This window comes from Oncorhynchus gorbuscha, unplaced genomic scaffold (genome assembly GCF_021184085.1).
Source record: "Oncorhynchus gorbuscha isolate QuinsamMale2020 ecotype Even-year unplaced genomic scaffold, OgorEven_v1.0 Un_scaffold_27:::fragment_6:::debris, whole genome shotgun sequence".
In the NCBI taxonomy this organism is placed as follows: Eukaryota; Metazoa; Chordata; class Actinopteri; order Salmoniformes; family Salmonidae; genus Oncorhynchus; species Oncorhynchus gorbuscha.
In genome coordinates this window covers 186,097-203,361 of record NW_025745132.1, presented here as the reverse complement: position 1 = coordinate 203,361, position 17,265 = coordinate 186,097, and the positions used below count along the sequence as shown (strand labels likewise).

The window sequence follows — 17,265 nt, the reverse complement described above, 5'->3', positions numbered from 1 at the left end:
GATGTTTGAAAAATGTATTTACTTTGTGCCATGTCGGCCCATATTTGATGTTTGGAAAAGGTCATCCTCGTATTCATTGTTAAATTGTATTTTTTTTAAATGTGGGCTTCATGTATCCCTAATCATAAAATAGTTTGTTTGCTCACAGTGTTCTGGTGTATCGTTGCGTATTAACCACTAGAGGTCCCTACACGCACATTATTAGAGAAGGAATGACATTTTCTCACTTCGAGGCTAAGTTTAATTGTCATGTTTTTGTAAAAATAACCTTGTTAGATTTAAATAGTGTCGCGGATGGGACAGCCCTGCAGAAAGGTAACATCAGTAAAGTAAACGAAGCGTCTACTGTACAAAGTCACGTGACAAGCGGGGGGGATATCATAAAATCCAAGAAAACTAACTTGTGTACGCTTCCGGGATATTACCAAATTTCGACACGGTGGTTGAGGTTTTGATTTGAACCACTCAGAAGTTACTCTATAGTATAGCATCAAATCATTGTTACTTTGATGTATAGAATTTTAAACGTTTGTAATATAATCATATAGGAATCCTATGACCGGATCTAACCAAATTAAGACTAGCCGATTATCGCAGTTTCGCTCGAATATCTTTCATTACGCTTCGCATGAAAACGCTTTCCATATTTCCTGCAACATTGTGTGTATCCTGCAGTCCAAACTCGGATTCTTGCTAGAGACCAAAACAAAACCATTTGAAAAGAAGGCCGTGCATAGAATTCCGAGTGTATACATTTAGCCTAGCTAGTTTAGGATAAAATAGTGGTTTACCTGGAATACGCCAACCACCAACCAATTTCTGTTTTGGGAGAGCACGTCAAGCTACTAAAGTATTTCATGGATTTTCTGGTATGGTATTTTTCTTTGATTGTCATGCTGTCATATGAGGCTCTGTCTGTGGCTTTATTTTCGATTTGGCATAGGCTAATTCCCCCTCCCCCTTCAAAAAACAAACAAAAATAAATAAATAATAATTGAGCACTGAGGGATTTGGAGGCTCAGTCTAGTTTTGGAGAACCCAGTACAAGGGTCAATCTGTCTGGTCTGGTTGGTGGAACACTCGTTCCTTGGCCATTAGGATAACCAACAAAATTGCAACCATTGCAGCTGGGCCAAACAATATTGGACCTCCCTTCTATTTGGTTTTGTGATTCAGTTTTGAGCCAAGGTAGTGAAGTCATACTGTCGGGTAATGATGTCAGACTGAGATTATTATCTGGGGAGGAGTCACCAGTAGGCCAGCTGTTTTAAAGCTTGACTTTACACATTCTTATATTTTGACACATTTTCGGGGCTTAATCATATCTCTTTCTGCGTGTATGTGTGTGCACGCTGTTGTGTTTTTCTCATGGGTTTGTGTTTACATGTCAACATCTGCCTTCCAAATCTATCACGTCTGTAGGAGATACCCTAAAAAATGGCAAACGATTGCGTCACACAGGGGGTGTGGTAATGTCATTTAGAGGTCTGATGACATTTCAGGGGTCAGCGTGGGGTATGTTGGACATGACAAGATAGTGGCTATCTGTAACAGGGTGGGGGGTGTACTCTATAACAGACTTGTTTTGCTGTGTTCGGTGGCTGGCCTATATCCCATCTATACACGTTGGGGTTTTGACCTGGCGTTGTGACTCTGTTGTCCCTTGATCTGTAAAGTGTTTTCTCCAATGGGAACAACCGATGGGAACAACCGATGGGAACAACCGATAAGAGGTTTTCGTAGGATGGAGCATTTCCTCAAGAAAGGAAGGAAGGCTGCTTAAAATAGCTCAACATGTAGGCTGCAAACCAAGGGAGGAAGGACAAAGATGATGAACCTGCAATATTGTACAGGCCCACATTTACACTTGACATTTTAGTCATTTAGCAGACGCTCTTATCCAGAGCGACTTAAAGAAGCATGGAGCCAGTAACCGAAAGGTCGCTGGTTCGAATACCCTAGCAGATAAGGTGAAACAAGTGTTGATGTGCCCTTGAGCAAGGCACTTAACCCTAATTTGCTCCAGGAGCACTGTACTACTATGGCTGACCCAGTAAAACAACACATTTCACTGCACCTATCTGGTGTATGTGACAAAACATAAATAATATATATATTTTTTCACCTAGTCTGTTCGAAGATTCAAACCAAAAATAATCGACCTTTTGGTTACTGGCCCAATGCTCTTAACCAGTGGTGTAAAGTGCTACTTAACTCGTTTTTTGGGGTATCTGTACTTTACATTTCTATTTTTGCCAAATTTCACTTTTACTTCACTACATTCCTAAAGAAAATAATGTACATTTTACCCTGACACCCAAAAGTACTCATTACATTTTGGGCGGCGGGTAGCCTAGTGGTTAGAGCGTTGGACTAGTAACTGAAAGGTTGCTAGATCGAATTCCTGAGCTGACAAGGTAAAAATCTGTTGTTCTGCCCCTGAACAAGGAAGTTAACCCACTGTTCCTGGGCCGTCATTGTAAATAAGAATTTGTTCTTAACTGACTTGCCTAGTTCTATAAAAGGTACTTATTACATTTTGACTGGAAAATAGTCCAATTCACACACTTGTCAAGAGAGCATCCCTATTGCCTCTGATCTGGTGGACTCCCATAACACAAATTCTTTGTTTGTAAATTATGTCTGAGTGTTGGAGTGTGCCCCTGGCTATCTGTAAGTAATGTCTGAGTGTTGGAGTGTGCCTCTGGCTATCTGTAAGTAATGTCTGAGTGTTGGAGTGTGCCCCTGGCTATCTGTAAGTAATGTCTGAGTGTTGGAGTGTGCCCCTGGCTATCTGTAAGTAATGTCTGAGTGTTGGAGTGTGCCTCTGGCTATCTGTAAGTAATGTCTGAGTGTTGGAGTGTGCCCCTGGCTATCTGTAAGTAATGTCTGAGTGTTGGAGTGTGCCCCTGGCTATCTGTAAGTAATGTCTGAGTGTTGGAGTGTTGCTGCCCCTGGCTATCTGTAAGTAATGTCTGAGTGTTGGAGTGTGTCCCTGGCTATCTGTAAGTAATGTCTGAGTGTTGGAGTGTGCCCCTGGCTATCTGTAAGTAATGTCTGAGTGTTGGAGTGTGCCCCTGGCTATCTGTAAGTAATGTCTGAGTGTTGGAGTGTGCCCCTGGCTATCTGTAAGTAATGTCTGAGTGTTGGAGTGTGCCCCTGGCTATCTGTAAGTAATGTCTGAGTGTTGGAGTGTGCCCCTGGCTATCTGTCCCCAAAATGTAAAAGGAGCTTGAATTTCAACATATCCAATTGGTAGTTACAGTATTGTCCCATTGCTGCAACCTCCGTACAGAATCGGGAGAGGCGAAGGTCGAGAGCCGTGCGTCCTCCGTCTCACAACCCCGCCAAGCCACATGGCTTCTTGACACAATGCACTCTTAACCCGGACGCCAGCACCAATGTGTCGGAAGAAACACCGTACTCCTGGCGACCGTGTCAGCGCGCATGCGCCCGCCCCACCACAGGAGTCGCTAGAGCACAATGGAACATGGACATCCAGGCCGGCCTAACCCGGACGACGCTGGGCCAATTGTTCGTCGCCTCATGGGTCTCCCAGTCATGGCTGGCTGCGACACAGTTCGGTATCGAACCAGGATCTGTAGTAATGTAGTTAGTAGTGTGATGCAGTACCTTAGACCACTGCACCATTCAGGAGGCCCCATTCCATTTACTTTTGATACTTAAGTATATTTAAAACCAAATATTTGTAAACTTTTACTCAATAAGTATTTTACTTAGTGACTTTCACTTTTACTTAAGTAATTTTCTATTAAGTTACCTTTACTTTTACTCAAGTATGACAAAGTACTTTTCTCATTAGGCTACATTGCACCACTAGACCTAGTCTTGCATGTCTCTTCAAATCCCACCACTAGCTCTCTTGGAAAAAGGAAAGGGAAAAGACCTGTAGTCAGAGAGCCCCCTTCTCTTAGACTATTTGTGATGAAGTCTTCTTGTAACCAGACCCCCTCCAGGCATGGAGAGGACTGTTGTAAACAAGCCTGTGTTTTGACTTAAAAAGGGAATGTTTAGGTAACAACTCCAAAACTCTTGGGTGTTCTCCTTTGTCATTTGATTCGGGGCAATTCCACGGTAACAGAGACTCACAATACATGCCAAGCCATTGATTGCATAGTTTAACAAACCATACACCTATATGCGGAAGTCTACTTTTAACAATTGCCACCGAATATTTTTACTAAAGCACATTTACTTGAGGAGCAGTGCAGATGCAAAGTTTTGTAACAGAACATTTATTGGGGTTGACATCCATACAAACATCATACTCAGATAGTGTAAAATACTCATATAAACAATAACCTAAATGTAGGCACATTTTGATGGGGGCAATGAGGAGACTTGGTATCATTCCCCACGGCCCTTTCCCCCACACGTTTCCATGGAAATTCCGTAGTTTTTTTCAGAGTTGGATTGACCTCTACCACCTCTATACAGAAATGCATCATTATGAGTGTATTCTCTCAATGGGGATGTATTTTCAATAGGTAGAAAAAGGTAGAAATATGTAATATCCTTCTTTTGAATGTTTAGGTATAATTCTACACACTGGCTATTATTCTAATTATCTCCGCCCCCAAACAAGACCAAATATGGTTGGTCCAGACATGACAAAATCTTTACCAATCATAGACGTCTATGTTTCACAGTACAGCCCAGTAAAACACAGTAAAGTAGAGTTCAGTACAGGTCAGTAGAGCGAAGTACAGTAAAGTATGAGTTCAGCACAATGGAGTATATTTCAGCACAGTAGATACAAGTAGAGTGTAGTTCAGTAGAATATAGGCCATTATATCATACTGTACTCTAGTCGTGTGTTCCACTGTACTGAACTATACTCCATTGCACCAAACTCTACTTTACTGTGTTCTACTGCTCCATGCCCCCAGGAGAAGGCTCGGCACAATGGGGGATGACCGTGCCTCTTCCTCCTACGCACCACGCCATTGTAACTTCCTTCCAGATCATCTCAGGGCTGTTCAGACGGTTGGAGATGTTTAAAGAAGGGCTTAAGACCCATCTCTCTCGGCTGGCCTACCTTTCCCACTACACTTTGATTCTTTCATTCATTACATGGTTAGATATATGTTTTGTTTTTTAAAACTATTTTTCTATATTTTATACACTTTGAGATTATTGTAAAATAAAAATCACCTTTAAATGTTTTTATTTTATGATTATTATTGATATTATAATTGATCATTGTGGCCAATTCAATTGCAGTCGTTGTGTTACAGACTTTTAACGGCACGTATTAATCACTTAAGTCCTAAATTGTTATCAGTAAAAACACTTAACTTATTGGACGGTCTTTCTTTCCTTCTACTTCTGTGATCTTTCATAATACTGATGGAGCGAAATGAGAAAATATCTTAGATATGTGGGTTTTTGGATACAGAAGACACTAATACAGAATATTTCATAAAAACTTACTAAAGGTTAATAATTTGTGCAAAACAAAATCTAAATGTTGATATTAGTTGGCATTATTGTTTTGGTGTATTTCTAATACCTATAAGATGTTTTTTAAGACCCCCTTTCCATCTGTGACACCAGAAATCAAACCCTTTGCTTATTCCATGTTTTTTAAAATGGAAAATGGTTCCCAAAAATATCATTTGATACCACATTTGATATGCTCCTATGAACTTCATATGTTGGTGCTCATGTGTCCTTTTACATGGAAATGACCTTCCATAACTTGCAGGGCCATTGGAACTTATTACTGTAACAGACAATGTGGTGATGTGGTATTAGGCCTACACATGGCTGTTCCCAGATCTGTTTGTGTCACACTAAACAATGACCACAGGAAACAGATTTGGGATCAGGCTAGTGATATTACTCTTCATGGAGAGGAACTGAACCCCACTAGACTACTTGACCAGAAGCAGTAACTACTGTAGTTAATTGAAAGACTCACACTCTAGTCAATTTTCCATAGACTGTGTAGAGGAAACACTTTATTGGAGCACTGCAGTGCATCCCAGCTGTTTTAATGGCGTAAAAACGGATCCACAGCTTCCATGGAATCGGTGGACCCGCTGCCCCTAACAGTTGGCATGGAGACCAATGTTTTGTTTAACTGGCAGTTGTGTTTTTTCAGAGAGCTGGGCTTCCTCCACTATCAGAGGTGGATGACACGGTGCTGCTTTTGGGTTTATTTTATTCACATTTTACAACTTCTTTCTTTGCACATCCTCACTCCACTCCTTTCAATTGTTGTATTAGGGACACAGATTCAGTTCTGGGTTTGGCCTGACACAGTGTGTGCTATTCAAAAAAAGGCCTTTGAGAATGTTCTGCATTGTTATAATCTGACCTCACCTCGCAGAAGGAACAGGTCACCTCCATGAAAGAGGCTGTTGATTTCAGCTGTGCTCTTAAAACACAGTGTGCTTTTTATTCTCCGGTGGAAGAAATCAACATGATATTATCGATCCCCTTCATTTTTCTCATTACGTGACAAACCGGTAGTATCGTTCAGTAGATGGGAGATTTTGTCCTGGCAAGGATAGACAACTAACTCTGCCCTTGATTGAGTCCCAAATAACACCCTATTCCCAATATAGTGCACTACTATGGGTCCTGGTCAAAAGTAGTGCACTAAATAGGGAATAGTGTGCCATTTAGGTTGCAGACCCATCTGTTTAACGCTGCTGGTCAGATGGTGACGTTTGACTCCTGAACAGATTCTCGTGTCCACAGTGACCTGAATGACGGAGCAGGGCAATAGGACAAAATATCCACATACAGTTGACGTCATGGCCTCAATTCACGCAGGCCTAGTTTTGTAACACAGATCTTGAAAATGATCAGAGATAGGCCAAACGCATAGAGATCACAGCCATATAGCCTGCATAAATGTCATCTAAATAAGCTATCTAGATATGGGTCTGGTATCATGTGGGGAATCAGTCGCACCTTATCATTTCAATGGCAGTGTTTTAATGTGTTGCCAAAGGCTCTTGGGAAGACATCTGTGTATAGTAGGCTACATTGTCTGTTTACAAAAACTGCCTACTCTTGGATATACTTCATCCTGTTTGAGAAGTGAGGTCATTTTGGAACTAGTCTTAATTTCATCTCTTTCTATTGATGGTAGTATTAAGAACCACAGGTATAAACAGTTCTGTTCTAAAGTCTCAAAGATTCCACTATTTTCCTCTCACTCATTAATGAAATATGTAACTTCCTTGACTAGTGCATCTGTAGTCTCCTGGGACTGTCCGCTCTTGCCACTGGGCACAAATTGGTTGAATCGATAACGTCTCAATATAATCTTTCAATATATTGTGATGTGGGATCTATGTGGAAAATATAATGGATTTGAACAAATGAATCAATGTAGTGAAACTGTTTTGAGGGCAACATTTTACTACAGGATTATGTCGTCATGGTAACCACATCTCTACAGATTTTATACAATAATTGTCTATGTTGAATTTGTACCTTTTAAGTAAACATATACGTAGACGATGTTTAAAACAATGTCAGATCTTCAATGTTATATCCACTATTTTAAAAAATAAGCTGGGCAATACCTACTGGAGATGTATCTATATACAGCTACCCTTTGGTCTCGCATCCAGGGTTTAACCAAGCCCATTTTAGCTATCATATTGTCACTTTCAAATGTGCTATCGTGAGAATGATTGTTGCGAGATCTCCACTTAAAAACAAAATAGATTCACTGTTGCTTTCGAAGTCATTCTAAAGAGTAGGTTTTAAAAGTGCAAATGAAATGTGACCATACTTTATCACTCATATCATCACATTGCCCAAGATCTCAACAAATAGTATCCACATTGAAATGGTGTGGTGTACCCTCTTTTTCACAAGTCTGAGTTCGATATCCTTATACTAATTAAGCTTGGACTCATCATTTTTTAAAATTCACTCAAAGCATCATGGAAAATAGTCTGCCTATATGCCTCCATTTTGTTGTTAGGCTTTACCAGCTTTCTGCAGCTCAATGGAATCAGGGTTTGGAAGGACGTTTGACGTTTTCACATGTTGACTGTGTTATGAGGACCTTTCTGATCTTCAAACTAGACATAGATGTCTGACAGGGAAATGGAGCAATTGTCTGTGATCCGGTAGTCCAACCCTTTATAGATCAGACAGCCTAGCAGCCATACTGGCCCTTGCCTACACTGCTGCACCACCAGTGTTGTAACTGGCGTTTGATCTAAATTAGTGTGAACAGATGTCCTGTCTCTCCTATACTCTCTCTCTAGCCTCTATTTTCCAGATGAAGTTTCTGAGAGCTGCTGATTGGCTTCGTTGGATCATAACTTTGACTAGAGTCCTCTCCTTTTCCCCCTGCTTCTCTGTCAGTCTCTGTTTGGTCTTTCTCTCTGACTGTCCCCTGTCTGTTGCTGTCAGTGACTCGTTGGTTGTTGAGGAAAGCGCGTCTTTATCCGTGGACAATGTCTGAGTGCATGCATCTCACCCTATGCATTTGCAGGATTTCCGCCTATACTGTAAGTACAATAACATGCGTCTTCAACATAATAGCATTGAACGTATCTTCTTCCCTTTCTCCTGTCCTGTCTGTTGGTACGTTGATGATAAGTCTCTCCCTTTCTCCTGTCCTGTCTGTTGATACGTTGATGATAAGTCTCTCCCTTTCTCCTGTCCTGTCTGTTGATACCTTGATGATAAGTCTCTCCTGTCCTGTCTGTTGGTACGTTGATAATAAGTCTCCCTTTCTCCTGTCCTGTCTGTTGGTACGTTGACGATAAGTCTCTCCCTTTCTCCTGTCTGTTGGTACGTTGACGATAAGTCTCTCCTGTCCTGTCTGTTGGTACGTTGACGATAAGTCTCTCCTGTCCTGTCTGTTGGTACGTTGACGATAAGTCTCTTCCTGTCCTGTCTGTTGGTACGTTGACGATAAGTCTCTCCCTTTCTCCTGTCTGTTGGTACGTTGACGATAAGTCTCTCCCTTTCTCCTGTCTGTTGGTACATTGACGATAAGTCTCTCCTGTCCTGTCTGTTGGTACGTTGACGATAAGTCTCTCCCTTTCTCCTGTCTGTTGGTACGTTGATGATAAGTCTCTCCTGTCCTGTCTGTTGGTACGTTGACGATAAGTCTCTCCTGTCCTGTCTGTTGGTACGTTGACGATAAGTCTCTCCCTTTCTCCTGTCTGTTGGTACGTTGATGATAAGTCTCTCCTGTCCTGTCTGTTGGTACGTTGACGATAAGTCTCTCCCTTTCTCCTGTCTGTTGGTACGTTGATGATAAGTCTCTCCTGTCCTGTCTGTTGGTACGTTGACGATAAGTCTCTCCCTTTCTCCTGTCTGTTGGTACGTTGACGATAAGTCTCTCCTGTCCTGTCTGTTGGTACGTTGACGATAAGTCTCTCCCTTTCTCCTGTCTGTTGGTACGTTGACAATAAGTCTCTCCTTTTCTCCTGTCCTGTCTGTTGTACGTTGATGATAAGTCTCTCCTGTCCTGTCTGTTGGTACGTTGATGATAGTCTCTCCCTGTCTGTCCTGTCTGTCTGTTGGTACGTTGACGATAAGTCTCTCCCTTTCTCCTGTCTGTCTGTTGGTACGTTGACGATAAGTCTCCCTCTCCTGTCCTCTGTTGATACTGTCTGTCTGTTGGTACGTTGACGATAAGTCTCTCCCTTTCTTCTGTCTGTTGGTACGTTGACGATAAGTCTCTCCTGTCCTGTCTGTTGGTACGTTGACGATAAGTCTCTCTGTCCTGTTCTCCTGTCTGTTGGTACGTTGATGATAAGTCTCTCCTGTCCTGTCTGTTGGTACGTTGACGATAAGTCTCTCCTTTTCTCCTGTCCTGTCTGTTGGTACGTTGATGATAAGTCTCTCCTGTCCTGTCTGTTGGTACGTTGATGATAAGTCTCTCCTGTCCTGTCTGTTGGTACGTTGATGATAAGTCTCTCCTGTCCTGTCTGTTGGTACGTTGACGATAAGTCTCTCCTTTTCTCCTGTCCTGTCTGTTGGTACGTTGATGATAAGTCTCTCCTGTCCTGTCTGTTGGTACGTTGATGATAAGTCTCTCCTGTCCTGTCTGTTGGTACGTTGATGATAAGTCTCTCCTGTCCTGTCTGTTGGTACGTTGATGATAAGTCTCTCCTGTCCTGTCTGTTGGTACGTTGACGATAAGTCTCTCCTGTCCTGTCTGTTGGTACGTTGACGATAAGTCTCTCCCTTTCTCCTGTCTGTTGGTACGTTGATGATAAGTCTCTCCTGTCCTGTCTGTTGGTACGTTGACGATAAGTCTCTCCCTTTCTCCTGTCTGTTGGTACGTTGATGATAAGTCTCTCCTGTCCTGTCTGTTGGTACGTTGACGATAAGTCTCTCCCTTTCTCCTGTCCTGTCTGTTGGTACGTTGAACGTAAGTCTCTCCCTTTCTCCTGTCTGTTGGTACGTTGACGATAAGTCTCTCCCTTTCTCCTGTCTGTTGGTACGTTGTAAGTCTCTCCCTTTCTCCTGTCTGTTGGTACGTTGACGATAAGTCTCTCCCTTTCTCCTGTCCTGTCTGTTGGTACGTTGAACGTAAGTCTCTCCCTTTCTCCTGTCTGTTGGTACGTTGACGATAAGTCTCTCCCTTTCTCCTGTCTGTTGGTACGTTGACGATAAGTCTCTCCTGTCCTGTCTGTTGGTACGTTGACGATAAGTCTCTTCTGTCCTGTCTGTTGGTACGTTGACGATAAGTCTCTCCCTTTCTCCTGTCTGTTGGTACGTTGATGATAAGTCTCTCCTGTCCTGTCTGTTGGTACGTTGACGATAAGTCTCTCCTGTCCTGTCTGTTGGTACGTTGACGATAAGTCTCTCCTTTTCTCCTGTCCTGTCTGTTGGTACGTTGATGATAAGTCTCTCCTGTCCTGTCTGTTGGTACGTTGATGATAAGTCTCTCCTGTCCTGTCTGTTGGTACGTTGATGATAAGTCTCTCCTGTCCTGTCTGTTGGTACGTTGATGATAAGTCTCTCCTGTCCTGTCTGTTGGTACGTTGATGATAAGTCTCTCCTGTCCTGTCTGTTGGTACGTTGATGATAAGTCTCTCCTGTCCTGTCTGTTGGTACGTTGACGATAAGTCTCTCCCTTTCTCCTGTCTGTTGGTACGTTGATGATAAGTCTCTCCTGTCCTGTCTGTTGGTACGTTGATGATAAGTCTCTCCTGTCCTGTCTGTTGGTACGTTGATGATAAGTCTCTCCCTTTCTCCTGTCCTGTCTGTTGATACGTTGAACGTAAGTCTCTCCCTTTCTCCTGTCCTGTCTGTTGGTACGTTGATGATAAGTCTCTCCCTTTCTCCTGTCTGTTGGTACGTTGACGATAAGTCTCTCCTGTCCTGTCTGTTGGTACGTTGACGATAAGTCTCTCCTGTCCTGTCTGTTGGTACGTTGACGATAAGTCTCTCCTGTCCTGTCTGTTGGTACGTTGATGATAAGTCTCTCCTGTCCTGTCTGTTGGTACGTTGATGATAAGTCTCTCCTGTCCTGTCTGTTGGTACGTTGATGATAAGTCTCTCCTGTCCTGTCTGTTGGTACGTTGATGATAAGTCTCTCCTTTCCTGTCTGTTGGTACGTTGATGATAAGTCTCTCCTGTCCTGTCTGTTGGTACGTTGACGATAAGTCTCTCCCTTTCTCCTGTCTGTTGGTACGTTGATGATAAGTCTCTCCTGTCCTGTCTGTTGGTACGTTGACGATAAGTCTCTCCCTTTCTCCTGTCTGTTGGTACGTTGATGATAAGTCTCTCCTGTCCTGTCTGTTGGTACGTTGACGATAAGTCTCTCCCTTTCTCCTGTCCTGTCTGTTGGTACGTTGAACGTAAGTCTCTCCCTTTCTCCTGTCTGTTGGTACGTTGACGATAAGTCTCTCCCTTTCTCCTGTCTGTTGGTACGTTGACGATAAGTCTCTCCCTTTCTCCTGTCTGTTGGTACGTTGACGATAAGTCTCTCCCTTTCTCCTGTCCTGTCTGTTGGTACGTTGAACGTAAGTCTCTCCCTTTCTCCTGTCTGTTGGTACGTTGACGATAAGTCTCTCCCTTTCTCCTGTCTGTTGGTACGTTGACGATAAGTCTCTCCCTTTCTCCTGTCTGTTGGTACGTTGACGATAAGTCTCTTCTGTCCTGTCTGTTGGTACGTTGACGATAAGTCTCTCCCTTTCTCCTGTCTGTTGGTACGTTGATGATAAGTCTCTCCTGTCCTGTCTGTTGGTACGTTGACGATAAGTCTCTCCTGTCCTGTCTGTTGGTACGTTGACGATAAGTCTCTCCTTTTCTCCTGTCCTGTCTGTTGGTACGTTGATGATAAGTCTCTCCTGTCCTGTCTGTTGGTACGTTGATGATAAGTCTCTCCTGTCCTGTCTGTTGGTACGTTGATGATAAGTCTCTCCTGTCCTGTCTGTTGGTACGTTGATGATAAGTCTCTCCTGTCCTGTCTGTTGGTACGTTGATGATAAGTCTCTCCTGTCCTGTCTGTTGGTACGTTGATGATAAGTCTCTCCTGTCCTGTCTGTTGGTACGTTGACGATAAGTCTCTCCCTTTCTCCTGTCTGTTGGTACGTTGATGATAAGTCTCTCCTGTCCTGTCTGTTGGTACGTTGATGATAAGTCTCTCCTGTCCTGTCTGTTGGTACGTTGACGATAAGTCTCTCCCTTTCTCCTGTCCTGTCTGTTGATACGTTGAACGTAAGTCTCTCCCTTTCTCCTGTCCTGTCTGTTGGTACGTTGATGATAAGTCTCTCCTGTCCTGTCTGTTGGTACGTTGACGATAAGTCTCTCCCTTTCTCCTGTCCTGTCTGTTGGTACGTTGATGATAAGTCTCTCCTGTCCTGTCTGTTGGTACGTTGACGATAAGTCTCTCCTGTCCTGTCTGTTGGTACGTTGATGATAAGTCTCTCCTGTCCTGTCTGTTGGTACGTTGACGATAAGTCTCTCCTGTCCTGTCTGTTGGTACGTTGATGATAAGTCTCTCCTGTCCTGTCTGTTGGTACGTTGATGATAAGTCTCTCCTGTCCTGTCTGTTGGTACGTTGATGATAAGTCTCTCCTGTCCTGTCTGTTGGTACGTTGATGATAAGTCTCTCCTGTCCTGTCTGTTGGTACGTTGACGATAAGTCTCTCCCTTTCTCCTGTCTGTTGGTACGTTGATGATAAGTCTCTCCTGTCCTGTCTGTTGGTACGTTGACGATAAGTCTCTCCCTTTCTCCTGTCTGTTGGTACGTTGATGATAAGTCTCTCCTGTCCTGTCTGTTGGTACGTTGACGATAAGTCTCTCCCTTTCTCCTGTCCTGTCTGTTGGTACGTTGATGATAAGTCTCTCCTGTCCTGTCTGTTGGTACGTTGACGATAAGTCTCTCCCTTTCTCCTGTCCTGTCTGTTGGTACGTTGAACGTAAGTCTCTCCCTTTCTCCTGTCTGTTGGTACGTTGACGATAAGTCTCTCCCTTTCTCCTGTCTGTTGGTACGTTGACGATAAGTCTCTCCTGTCCTGTCTGTTGGTACGTTGACGATAAGTCTCTCCCTTTCTCCTGTCTGTTGGTACGTTGATGATAAGTCTCTCCTGTCCTGTCTGTTGGTACGTTGACGATAAGTCTCTCCCTTTCTCCTGTCTGTTGGTACGTTGATGATAAGTCTCTCCTGTCCTGTCTGTTGGTACGTTGACAATAAGTCTCTCCTTTCTCTGTCTGTTGGTACGTTGACGATAAGTCTCTCCTGTCCTGTCTGTTGGTACGTTGACGATAAGTCTCTCCCTTTCTCCTGTCTGTTGGTACGTTGATGATAAGTCTCTCCTGTCCTGTCTGTTGGTACGTTGACGATAAGTCTCTCCTGTCCTGTCTGTTGGTACGTTGATGATAAGTCTCTCCTGTCCGGTCTGTTGGTACGTTGACGATAAGTCTCTCCTGTCCTGTCTGTTGGTACGTTGATGATAAGTCTCTCCTGTCCTGTCTGTTGGTACGTTGATGATAAGTCTCTCCTGTCCTGTCTGTTGGTACGTTGATGATAAGTCTCTCCTGTCCTGTCTGTTGGTATTGAATAAGTCTCTCCCTTTCTCCTGTCTGTTGGTACGTTGATGATAAGTCTCTCCTGTCCTGTCTGTTGGTACGTTGACGATAAGTCTCTCCCTTTCTCCTGTCTGTTGGTACGTTGACAATAAGTCTCTCCTTTTCTCCTGTCCTGTCTGTTGGTACGTTGATGATAAGTCTCTCCTGTCCTGTCTGTTGGTACGTTGATGATAAGTCTCTCCTGTCCTGTCTGTTGGTACGTTGATGATAAGTCTCTCCTGTCCTGTCTGTTGGTACGTTGACGATAAGTCTCTCCCTTTCTCCTGTCTGTTGGTACGTTGATGATAAGTCTCTCCTGTCCTGTCTGTTGGTACGTTGACGATAAGTCTCTCCCTTTCTCCTGTCTGTTGGTACGTTGACGATAAGTCTCTCCTTTTCTCCTGTCCTGTCTGTTGGTACGTTGATGATAAGTCTCTCCTGTCCTGTCTGTTGGTACGTTGATGATAAGTCTCTCCTGTCCTGTCTGTTGGTACGTTGATGATAAGTCTCTCCTGTCCTGTCTGTTGGTACGTTGACGATAAGTCTCTCCCTTTCTCCTGTCTGTTGGTACTTTGATGATAAGTCTCTCCTGTCCTGTCTGTTGGTACGTTGACGATAAGTCTCTCCCTTTCTCCTGTCCTGTCTGTTGGTACGTTGACGATAAGTCTCCCTTTCTCCTGTCCTGTCTGTTGATACGTTGAACGTAAGTCTCTCCCTTTCTCCTGTCTGTTGGTACGTTGATGATAAGTCTCTCCCTTTCTCCTGTCTGTTGGTACGTTGACAATAAGTCTCTCCTTTCTCCTGTCTGTTGGTACGTTGACGATAAGTCTCTTCTGTCCTGTCTGTTGGTACGTTGACGATAAGTCTCTCCCTTTCTCCTGTCTGTTGGTACGTTGATGATAAGTCTCTCCTGTCCTGTCTGTTGGTACGTTGACGATAAGTCTCTCCTGTCCTGTCTGTTGGTACGTTGACGATAAGTCTCTCCTTTTCTCCTGTCCTGTCTGTTGGTACGTTGATGATAAGTCTCTCCTGTCCTGTCTGTTGGTACGTTGATGATAAGTCTCTCCTGTCCTGTCTGTTGGTACGTTGATGATAAGTCTCTCCTGTCCTGTCTGTTGGTACGTTGATGATAAGTCTCTCCTGTCCTGTCTGTTGGTACGTTGATGATAAGTCTCTCCTGTCCTGTCTGTTGGTACGTTGACGATAAGTCTCTCCCTTTCTCCTGTCTGTTGGTACGTTGATGATAAGTCTCTCCTGTCCTGTCTGTTGGTACGTTGATGATAAGTCTCTCCTGTCCTGTCTGTTGGTACGTTGACGATAAGTCTCTCCCTTTCTCCTGTCCTGTCTGTTGGTACGTTGACGATAAGTCTCTCCCTTTCTCCTGTCCTGTCTGTTGGTACGTTGATGATAAGTCTCTCCTGTCCTGTCTGTTGGTACTCCTGTCCTGTCTGTTGGTACGTTGATGATAAGTCTCTCCTGTCCTGTCTGTTGGTACGTTGACGATAAGTCTCTCCTGTCCTGTCTGTTGGTACGTTGATGATAAGTCTCTCCTGTCCTGTCTGTTGGTACGTTGATGATAAGTCTCTCCTGTCCTGTCTGTTGGTACGTTGATGATAAGTCTCTGTCCTGTCTGTTGGTACGTTGATGATAAGTCTCTCCTGTCCTGTCTGTTGGTACGTTGACGATAAGTCTCTCCTGTCCTGTCTGTTGGTACGTTGACGATAAGTCTCTCCCTTTCTCCTGTCTGTTGGTACGTTGATGATAAGTCTCTCCTGTCCTGTCTGTTGGTACGTTGACGATAAGTCTCTCCCTTTCTCCTGTCCTGTCTGTTGGTACGTTGAACGATAAGTCTCTCCTTTCTCCTGTCTGTTGGTACGTTGATGATAAGTCTCTCCTTTCTCCTGTCTGTTGGTACGTTGATGATAAGTCTCTCCTGTCCTGTCTGTTGGTACGTTGATGATAAGTCTCTCCTGTCCTGTCTGTTGGTACGTTGACGATAAGTCTCTCCCTTTCTCCTGTCTGTTGGTACGTTGATGATAAGTCTCTCCTGTCCTGTCTGTTGGTACGTTGACGATAAGTCTCTCCCTTTCTCCTGTCTGTTGGTACGTTGATGATAAGTCTCTCCTGTCCTGTCTGTTGGTACGTTGACAATAAGTCTCTCCCTTTCTCCTGTCTGTTGGTACGTTGACGATAAGTCTCTCCTGTCCTGTCTGTTGGTACGTTGACGATAAGTCTCTCCCTTTCTCCTGTCTGTTGGTACGTTGATGATAAGTCTCTCCTGTCCTGTCTGTTGGTACGTTGACGATAAGTCTCTCCTGTCCTGTCTGTTGGTACGTTGACGATAAGTCTCTCCCTTTCTCCTGTCCTGTCTGTTGGTACGTTGATGATAAGTCTCTCCTGTCCTGTCTGTTGGTACGTTGATGATAAGTCTCTCCTGTCCTGTCTGTTGGTACGTTGACGATAAGTCTCTCCTGTCCTGTCTGTTGGTACGTTGATGATAAGTCTCTCCTGTCCTGTCTGTTGGTACGTTGATGATAAGTCTCTCCTGTCTGTTGCTACGTTGACGATAAGTCTCTCCTGTCCTGTCTGTTGTCTGTTGGTACGTTGATGATAAGTCTCTCCTGTCCTGTCTGTTGGTACGTTGATGATAAGTCTCTCCCTTTTCTCCTGTCCTGTCTGTTGGTACGTTGATGATAAGTCTCTCCTTTCTCCTGTCCTGTCTGTTGGTACGTTGATGATAAGTCTCTCCTGTCCTGTCTGTTGGTACGTTGATGATAAGTCTCTCCTGTCCTGTCTGTTGGTACGTTGATGATAAGTCTCTCCTGTCCTGTCTGTTGGTACGTTGATGATAAGTCTCTCCTGTCCTGTCTGTTGGTACGTTGACGATAAGTCTCTCCCTTTCTCCTGTCCTGTCTGTTGATAGGTTGAACGTAAGTCTCTCCCTTTCTCCTGTCCTGTCTGTTGGTACGTTGGTGATAAATCTCTCCCTTTCTCCTGTCCTGTCTGTTGGTATGTTGATAAGTCTCTCCTGTCCTGTCTGTTGGTACGTTGATGATAAGTCTCTCCTGTCCTGTCTGTTGGTACGTTGACGATAAGTCTCTCCCTTTCTCCTGTCCTGTCTGTTGATAGGTTGAACGTAAGTCTCTCCCTTTCTCCTGTCCTGTCTGTTGGTACGTTGGTGATAAATCTCTCCCTTTCTCCTGTCCTGTCTGTTGGTATGTTGATAAG

The 17,265-nt window shown here is 43.8% G+C and overlaps 1 protein-coding gene across 1 annotated transcript in view; it reads left to right on the top strand.

The window, feature by feature from the left end:
- The first annotated feature begins 441 nt into the window (after nt 1–441).
- LOC124017548 (ADP-ribosylation factor-like protein 15) overlaps nt 442–17,265 on the top strand; it is a 103,039-nt gene continuing 86,215 nt past the window's right edge. The window contains exon 1 of the mRNA XM_046332764.1: nt 442–869. Coding sequence (XP_046188720.1) covers nt 858–869 — 12 coding nt within the window. The 5' untranslated portion in view covers nt 442–857. The remainder of the gene's footprint in view (nt 870–17,265) is intronic.